Consider the following 10,192-nt stretch of genomic DNA (forward strand, 5'->3'; position numbering starts at 1 on the left):
TTTAAGGTTGGTTAAAAAACTCGAATTCGAAGAATTGAACCGATCCCAATCCGAATAAGTAGTACTAAATCTGAAGCGGAATTGATTAAATATCCGAATTATTCAAAATTTTGGTATTTGAAGAACTGAAATCTAATCCGATCCGAACCGAAGTATTTTGGGTATTCAAAATAGATTTATATACTTATATATATTAATTATTTTTAGATTAAATATATATAAAAACATCCAGAATATATATGATGTAAATATATACAAATAATCAAACGTAAATACTTAAATATATGATGTAAACTTTTAAGTTCGCTTAAATGCTTGAAAATATGATGTAAACTTCTAAGTTTGCTTAAATACTTATATATATGATGTAAACTTTTAAGTTCACTTAAATGCTTGAAAATTTAAACGTAAATATCTTAAATAGTTAAAATATACTCAAAACTCCAAAAATACTTAAATAATTATTAATTTTCTATCCAAATATTTAAACCAAACCTATTTAAATTGGTTATCCAAATCCGAACCAAATCTTCAAAAATCTGAATTGAACACGAAATCCCAAAAAGACACGAAAACGAACCCGAACGCCCACCCCTAATCACTATTATATATATATATATATATATCCTATATGTGTCATCATAGGTTACAAAATATGTGTTATCATATAATTAATCGTATTTTATACGTACCATCAAATAAGTTTTCTTATAATTAATAATATTTTATACGTATAATCGTATAAATAATCACATATATTATATTTTAAAATTTAATATGAAATATAAAAACCATAATGTAAGTTGATGTTTGAAATTGGGCTTTGTATTGTATTTTTCTTATATATATTGAAAATATTTTTATAATAGTTATTAGAAAATATGTTAGTAAAAATCAAATTTTGAATATATATATATATATTTTTTTGAATGAATTTTTGATATAAATCAATTTTAAATTATTATTTTGATTTAAATATATTATATATCAAATAACATAGACCCATTACTTTTTAATATAATGGACTTCCAATTTTTAGTAGCATAAGCCCATTATTTTTTTTCCTAACTTACTACTATCCATGTTTCCAAACAGTATTATTTTTTTAACTACTATCCATATTGCCAAACAATCTCAATGTGTACTTCAACTTTAATAATATAGATGACTACCTGAATCCTTCATTTGACTTTTCTACTCCTCGTTAGTCTCATAATTTAAGATGACTGTTTTTTTATACAAGGAACAATAAAGAAAGTAAACAAAACAAATAGATATTGTAAAGTTAGATTTTTCTCTATTTTTCTTTAGTTTTCTCTCTTCAATCTTTCACAGAGGAAAAATGATGAGAGAAACCCTAGGCCGGTGATTCCAACGACTCTCCGTCCGTTGTTGGACCCCCTTCCAACGTCGAATTTTCTTCATGGTAATCTGTCGGCTTTTGGCTCTGAAGCACATCAGCTCCTTCGATATTGTCGTTGGCTCTTGGCTCCTCGTCTCGTCTTTTCCTGCGGTGTTGACGATAGTTTTCTCCCAGATTTCTGTTAGTTTGTCTGATCTCTACTTTTTCACGCTTCTTTTGTTTCAATTGATTTGATGCTCGTTAGATTGAGATTGATGTTTCTCTCGATTCGAACTTCATCAAAGAAGCGAGAAATCCTTTGGCTTTAGCTTTATCTCATGAGGTTAATGGTTTCCGTGGAGTTATTCAACCGACTTCAGTTGATTAGTTCCCTTGTTTGATCTTCAAGTCTAAGGCGTTGTAAATGGTGACGCTTTCAATTTTTGTTATTGTTTCCGGCGAGGTTCTTTGAATGGGATTTTGTTCCAGTTTGTTTCCGGTGGATCACCAGAGTCAATCTGCTGGCTGAAGTTCGGTGGTAACTTGCATGGTGAGCACATGTCAAAAGTTAATGCATCGAGTTCGAGTCAGCCATGTTTTTCTTTAGAGATTTTTTTGTTTGGGCCGGTTGAGTCTCGTTTGTAGGTTTTGTTTAGTTTTTTTCTGTACTTTTGAGGTTTTAGCTTTTATTTAATAAGATCGTAAAAAAAACTGATTTTTTTTTACAACAAGCTGATTTTTCTTTTTGATTACTATAACAAAATGTATAGTTTATTATTTGTTTTTGAGTTAAGATAGATTTTTAACTGATATATATAGATATATATTAACCGCACAATAATATATTCGTTATATCACATGCAAATAATACTATAAGTGTAAACTCTGGCCATGTTGTTGTACAATATCAAAATGTACAAGTTGATGTCTTATTTGATTTATATTAAGTGGGTATTGATACTCTTCACATTTATTTATTTATTTTAAATAATAATTGTTATTTGTGGGTTCCCCCACCCCAAACATCATCTCAATTATTTATAGAATTTTGTTTCCTTAATACAAATTTATATGTGATCTGAAACGAGTGGGGGGGGGGTTTGGTTTTTAGGAGATGAGCAACATATACTGTAGTTCCAAATGGTTGGAAAATGGCAGCCACCAACTATATTCTATGGAAGCCTAACTAGTAACTACATTAACTAATTGAAAGATGGTAGTATTTAATAACATCATACCCTCCTACCTCACAACATAGCAGCCGAAGAGTAAAGTTTCTCTATTCTATGGAGTTTTGACTTTTAAAGATAGTTCTTCTACTCAAATTTGAGTTGTGATTTTTCTGAAAATTGGAATCCATACATTTAGCATTATAGACAAAGGAATTTCTAAAGTTCCAGTGATCTAGATATGAAATTAACTGTGTTTTTTTACATTTGGTTCGACAAAATGTTACCCAAGTATAACTAAATTACTCATTAAATTTTTATTGTTTATAAGCAATGCAACCAAATGTAAATCAGCCAACGAATAATAAATTCAAAACGAACCGTTGTTTTGAGGAACTATTTGTTCGTGCATTCAACAAAGTACCAAAGCATCTTTTGAATGAGACAAGTAACGGGCTAGTTACTTACATGCATTCAGAAAATCTCTTACCTTCTCATGAAATAACACAATTCTATTGGTTGGTAAATCTAGAAAGGTGAACCCAAAAATAAATTCTTAAAGTAATACGAAAATTGATGCCATAACAGATTCGTCGAAATAATTCAAAAGCCAACTTTTCACTATAAAGGAAAAGGGAAGATAAAAAGAGAGGGTGAAGTGTGAAATGAGAATCCAGAGGTGGTTTAGCTTTTATGAGCATATGAATATGATACGACGTTCTTGATTCCAAGGCATCAAGCGTATCATCATTCTTCCTTTTTACCTATTTTCTTCTGCCTGCAACATCCATAGTGTTGGGTAAATGGGTCCTTATGTCAACAATTATAGAAGAACCACGCAAATAATCAAATAGAGATTCTTAACCGAATCGACAGTTTCGGTAAAGCAAAATGATCAGGAAACCATGTCAAAGTTGAGATGGATTAACTAAATGAAAGGGGAGGGGGTTCAAAAGCTGAACTTTTGCAACTGAATCACACTAGGAGAAAGACATTTTTTTTTTACTTCCAGGAACTGATAGGTCATTGTAATGTACATATATTGTTACATAACATTCTATTGCTCAAGCTTACATGCCAGCCAAAGCCAGAAGAAGTATATTAGAATCAGGATCATCAAAGAATTAGACTTCTATAAATCTTTGGAAGAACATATCATAAAGCTTCAAACTGTTGCTTTTGGCTGTACACATGGACTCTTAAAGTCCCACAAGAAATGAGCAAATATTCTTGGTTTTCATATATCCATAACTAGGCAGCTAACAAGTTCAGCAGCACCTAAGTCCTTGCTTGCAATGACTTTCCAAATAACACTGTCTGCTGACTTGTTATCTCCATTCCCCTTTTCCTTCAAAGAGCATGACCCCAAAACAGACTTGGAGCTAGACAATGATGATGATGAAGAGCTTCTGATCTCAGCGACATCAGCACTAAATACTGTAACGTTACAATAAGCATCTCTAGTAATAAAATGAAGCTTCCCATGAAACTCAGCAAGCAAATAAGAAGATTTTGAATCTGTCACATCATAAACAGGGACTTCACCAATAACAACTTTCCAAGTATCTTCCCTTTGATCATAAACCTTAATTTTCCCATTCTCCACCGAAGAAGAAGAAGAAGGATCAAAACCATATAACTCACCACCCACCACAACACTCAGCTTCGTACCCGCTTGCCTCGCAGGCCAACCTTCACCCATATCAGAGGGCATATCACCCCAGAGACTCGTCTCCGGATCATACACCTTTCCTCCAGCATCATAAAAGACAGGCCAAGAGCATAAACTCTGAGTAACACATAACCTACCGTTGTAACAAGTCATTCCAGTGGCTATAGGCTTCAACATTTCAGCCAAGAACGCGTCATGCAACATCTGCGCCTTTGAGAAAGGAATGCTGGGGACCTCTGACCAAACATCAGTGTCTGGATCGTAAACCTCGGCTGTCTGAACCGGATATAAACTTCCACGTCGACTCTCAACACCTCCAACAACATAGAGCTTCTTGTCCAACACTCCTGTTTTGGAATAAGCACGGTTGGCCAGCATGGAACTCACTTCGCTCCACGAGTTAAGAACCGGATCAAATCGCCAAACGGAGTTCACGGTTGTAGACCTAGAGATCCCTCCAAGAACATAGAGACACCCATTGACAGAACCAACAGCACAGCCGCAGAAGGGCGTTTGCTCGGACACAGAAACCTCTTTTCTACCGAGAGAGCTCAAAAGACTCCACAAACTACTTGTAGTAGGTTCCTCTTCATAGACAATAACAGGCATAGGAGGTAGTCTCTGCCATCTCGTGGTAACTGGATCTAAAGCGTACCACGCAAGGTTATCATCTTGGCCTTTGGTCAGCACATAGAGCCATTCCTCTGTCTTACCAAGTTCTTTTCTCAGACTATACAGCTCAGAGGTCGATACAAATGATCTCCACCTCCGTGAAACCAACTGAACATTCGAGTAGCAGATTCTTGGGAGCCTAGCAAGAATCTGTATAGATAGCTCATCAGGAAGATTTGGAATCAATCTGCAGTAATCTTCATCGTTGGTTGAAAATGTCTTTAGTATTTTGAAAGATTCGTTTGAGAAGTCCTCGTCCTGAGTAGTTGATTTGCTCAAGCTCATTACAGAACCCATGTTAGCTTAGCTTTAAAAAAAATCAATAGTCGCTGCAAAAAAATAACAAGCAGTAAAATTAAGACTTCCACTATATTACAATCAAGAACACATGTTCAAGAACTTAGATCGAAACACTGCTAAAATGACATAGATCAGCATAAAGTACTAGAGCTGTTTCAATGCAGTTCTATTACCTACAAGCAGCTAATACATACTTGGTAAGAATCCAGAGAGAGATCAAGGAGACGAATTAATAGAGTTCAACAGACATGAGAATCTCTTACTAGTGCAGCAAAAGACTAGACATGATCGAAGGGTTAGATAGAATTTGTCTTTTTGGTTCCAAGTTTGAGTTTTTTTGTCGTTGAATCAGTTTACGCAAGATGTTCTTTTTTAATTCTTTTGTTTTGCTGTCAAATTTAGTGATGAACGTTGGATTGATGATTGACACGATGTGAAGTTAGGTAAACCTGTCTTCTCTTCTCCAAGTCAACTATAATTAACAATATCTTGTTGTTGATTATTATTATTGTTGCATGAAATCTATGTACTTGTTGTTGAATATTATTATTCTTGCATGAAATCTATCTATTTATTTATGATATTATCGGTGAAGTGATTTTTCGCGTTCAAAAAATATAGAATGGCAGGATGCAAAAGTAAAATAAAAAAAGAATGGCTAAATACTTTGTTAAATAAAATATATAAACTAGTCACAAAGTAAAATTTAAATTATTTTATTAGATAAATGATTAAAATTATTGAAATTAAAAATATATATTTTAAAATAAAAAGATAATTTCTATCTAAATTGTGTTGTTATCTGAAAAATATCTTTTAATAAAACTTTGAAATTTAAAAACAGAAAACATATTGTACAAAGAAAATTTCAAAGTTTTTTATAATATGCTAAAAGAGATATTGAGTGATTTCTAAGATTTATTTATAATAAATATACTGTATAAAGAAATTTTCAAAGTTTTTTATAATACATGAAAGGTTTCAAATGAAAACATATTATAGTATTTTAATAAGTACTGCACATATTAATAAATAATTATAAAATAGTTATACTCGCATGCGCAGACGAAACACCTAATTATTATGATAGTTATTATGATATTATTTTTAAAGTGATTTTTTCGCATTTGATCTCTCACGTTAAAAGTTAGAGTGGTTAATATCACATAAATAATTTATTGTATCATTATATATAATTTCTTGTATATTATATAATTTTAAAAATCTATATTGATAGCATCATATATTAACTTCTCCATCGTCTAACTTAATAATTATTATCTATCAATAATAATGTGAAATTACATTTATCAAAATTTTAATTCTATATATAATATTTTTATGGGCCATTCTTCTAAACAGACTATTTTTAAGTTTTTTTCCCAAAAAAATCTTCAATGAGAAAAATCATCAAAATAGGTTTAATCCTTACTAATAAAAGGAACCTTTTGAGGCTCCATAGAGCGTCCACATCAGCAAAAAAAACTTCTCTCAAAAGATGACACGTGGCATAAAATATAGTTTTACACTTTAATATTACTAATTTTGCAAATTATAAATAATATGTAAACATACATCATAAAAAATAGAAAAACTACATTAAACATATGTAAGATTACCATTTTTCACTTGAAAAAAAGACGGCTTATCTCCATAATGTAACATTACCATTTTATAAAAAAAACAAAAAACATTATATATAATTTCGAAAATAATAAATATATGTAAACATACAACATAAAAAATGGAAATACTACATTAAACATATGTAAGATTACCATTTTACATTTTTAATTTAAAAAATAATAATATGTAAGCATACAACATAAAAAATAGAAAAACTACATTAAACATATGTAAGATTACCATTTTTCACTAAAAAGAGACGGTTTATCTCCATAATAAAAGGAACCTTTTGAGGCTCCATAGAGCGTCCACATCAGCAAAAAAAACTTCTCTCAAAAGATGACACGTGGCATAAAATATAGTTTTACACTTTAATATTACTAATTTTGCAAATTATAAATAATATGTAAACATACATCATAAAAAATAGAAAAACTACATTAAACATATGTAAGATTACCATTTTTCACTTGAAAAAAAGACGGCTTATCTCCATAATGTAACATTACCATTTTATAAAAAAAACAAAAAACATTATATATAATTTCGAAAATAATAAATATATGTAAACATACAACATAAAAAATGGAAATACTACATTAAACATATGTAAGATTACCATTTTACATTTTTAATTTAAAAAATAATAATATGTAAGCATACAACATAAAAAATAGAAAAACTACATTAAACATATGTAAGATTACCATTTTTCACTAAAAAGAGACGGTTTATCTCCATAATGTAAAATTACTATTTTGTAAAAAAAACATTATATATAATTTCGAAAAGAATAAATAATATATAAACATACAACATAAAAAAAATGAAAATACTACATTAAAAATATGTAATATTACCATTTTACATTTAAAAATAACAATAATATGTAAACATACAACATAAAAAAATAGAAAAACTACATTAAACATATGTAAGATTTTCATTTTTCACTAAAAAAAAGCGGCTTATCTCCATAATGTAACATTATCATTTTATAAAAAAAGAAAAAAACATAAATATAACTATTTGACTATTTGTCCAACTTATTCTATTAAACATTGCCGTTTTACATTAAAAATGTAAAAATACATTAAGATTTAAACATCTATCTTAAAATATAAAATATAGATATTAACTAAATATAAAGTATAAGAAAGAGAAATACTCAATATATAGAAAAATAAATAATAAGTAAATTTTATAAATATATAAATATACGAATTATATATACAATAATAAGTACATGCACAATTTTTAAAAAATGGAAAGAGTACATTAAATATTAAACATCAATCTTGAAATGTAAAATATAGATATTAAGTAAATAGAAAGTATAAGAAAAAAAAATACACAACTTAAAAACAATGGAAAAAGTATATTAAGATTTAAACATCTATCTTCAAATATAAAATATAGATATTACGCAAATAGAAAGTATAAGAAAAGAAAATACACAATTTAAAAAATGGAAAAAGTACATTAGTATTTAAACATCTATCTTAAAATGTAAATCTATCTTAAATTATAAAATTATTAGTAAATAGAAAGTATAAGAAATAGAAATACACAATATAAAGAAAAATAAATAATAAATAAATATATAATATAAGAAAATACCCAATTTAAAAAATGGAAAATTACATTAAGATTTAAAAATATATCTTAAAATTTAAAATATAGATATTACGTAAATAGAAAGTATAACAAATGGAAATATACAATTTAAAAAAAAGGGAAAACCTACATTAAGATTTAAACATCTATCTTAAAATGTAAAATAGAGATATTAAGTAAATAAAAAGTACAAGAAATGGAAATACATATACAGGAAAATAAATAATAATTAAATAATATAAATATATAATATATGAATTATATCTATAATAATAAGTAAATACACAATTTTTTAAAAAAATGGAAAAAGTTCATTAAGCATTAAACATCTATCTTAAAATGTAAAATATATGATAAAAGTAAATACACAATTTAAAAAAGGAAAACGTACATTAAGATTTAAATATCTATTTTAAAATATAAAATATAGATATTACGTAAATAAAAAATATAAGAAATGGAAATAAACATTTTAAAAAATGGAAAAAGTACATTAAGATTTAAACATCGATCTTAAAATGTACATCTATCTTAAAATGGTAGTAAATTATATAAAAATGAAAATAACTCATTAAACAAAAAAAAATTAAAAATGTATAGTTTTACATCAAGAAAGTCCCTGTAAAACTCATTATTCCATCAACCTCACACTATCAAAGAAAACTTCAAAGCACTCGAGCAAAAAAATGGTTCTACCATCAATTCTTGCCGTCCCAAAAACCTTTAATGACCTTGAAAGAGATTTTTTATAACAACAAACTTTTTGTTAGGTGGATTCATTGTTGGGAAACCCGCAACTTTCAAAAACCAAACTTATTCATGGGAATTGAATTGCTTTTCATAGACTCAAAGGTATTCTTACAAATTTAAATTAATCTAATCCATAATTTTATTGTTAATATTCGTACTAGCTCTTTCATGATCAAACCATTACAGTTAATAATCATTCAAGCGCTTATCCCGAAACACTTCCTTCCTCGCTGAATCAGGTATTGGTTCATGTTGGTTTAGTATTGTTTTTGGTTTATTAACCGGTTTAGGATGGTCCTATTGTAAATATAATTTAAGTTGGTTTAGCATATATTATGCTTAAAATAACTTAAATTAAATAATAGTAATATTATGCTTAAAATATAATTTTAGAGAGTTTTCAAATATAGTTTACAGAACATATAGGGGATGAATTTAATTTATTAAATTCGTTTATTACTTAAAACTAAGTTTTTTAAAAAACATACTGAGTTATAAATATGAGTACAACATGAAGACAAAAATATAAATATTTGATTTTCAAGATAAGAAATTCAGCTTTTATTCAGTTACTCAATATATAATATCTTAAATTTTTTTTTAAATATACATAATTTATATATATAGATTAATCTTTCAAACTTAAACTAATATATTATATATGAATAATGTTTTTAAATAAAAATAATTTCTGATTTAAAAAAATAAAAACAACAAATGGTTATTTTCAAATAATGGATGTAATTTACATTATACTATCATTTAACAAGTATTAGATACTTTTTGATATATCATTATTTTCTATTTCCGGACAACAATAAATTGTTAAACATCAATATCATCTAGGTTAAGTATACGAACAACACAAATTCAAACATCACAAAAAATATTTACATAAACATTATAATACAATAATTTAATCAAAAAATACAATTAAAAAACAATATTCAAAAGAATAGTTATATACTTAATATTTGAAAATCAAAGATATTTTGCTAAAATTTTACTTACCTGGCCAAGGAGATCGTCCATCTTTTTACGGAT

The 10,192-nt window shown here is 27.9% G+C and overlaps 1 protein-coding gene across 2 annotated transcripts; it reads right to left on the reverse strand.

Annotated features, from left to right (window-relative positions):
* Positions 1-1,237: 1,237 nt before the first annotated feature.
* Positions 1,238-6,643, reverse strand: LOC103829355 (F-box/kelch-repeat protein At1g22040). Of its 2 annotated transcripts, none has more exons than XM_018653141.2 (2): positions 5,419-6,643; positions 1,238-5,184 (listed from the first exon to the last, which is right to left on the reverse strand). In XM_018653141.2, exon 2 carries the CDS (start codon positions 5,150-5,152, stop codon positions 3,749-3,751), a length of 1,404 nt encoding a protein of 467 aa, XP_018508657.1. In that variant the 5' UTR covers positions 5,153-5,184; positions 5,419-6,643; the 3' UTR covers positions 1,238-3,748. The 2 variants fall into 2 exon arrangements, with proteins under 2 accessions (XP_018508657.1, XP_009103266.1); XM_009105018.3 differs by having other exon boundaries at positions 5,329-6,643.
* Between the last annotated feature and the right edge of the window lie 3,549 nt (positions 6,644-10,192).

Source organism: Brassica rapa, chromosome A07, assembly GCF_000309985.2.
Source record: "Brassica rapa cultivar Chiifu-401-42 chromosome A07, CAAS_Brap_v3.01, whole genome shotgun sequence".
NCBI classification, from domain to species: domain Eukaryota; kingdom Viridiplantae; phylum Streptophyta; class Magnoliopsida; order Brassicales; family Brassicaceae; genus Brassica; species Brassica rapa.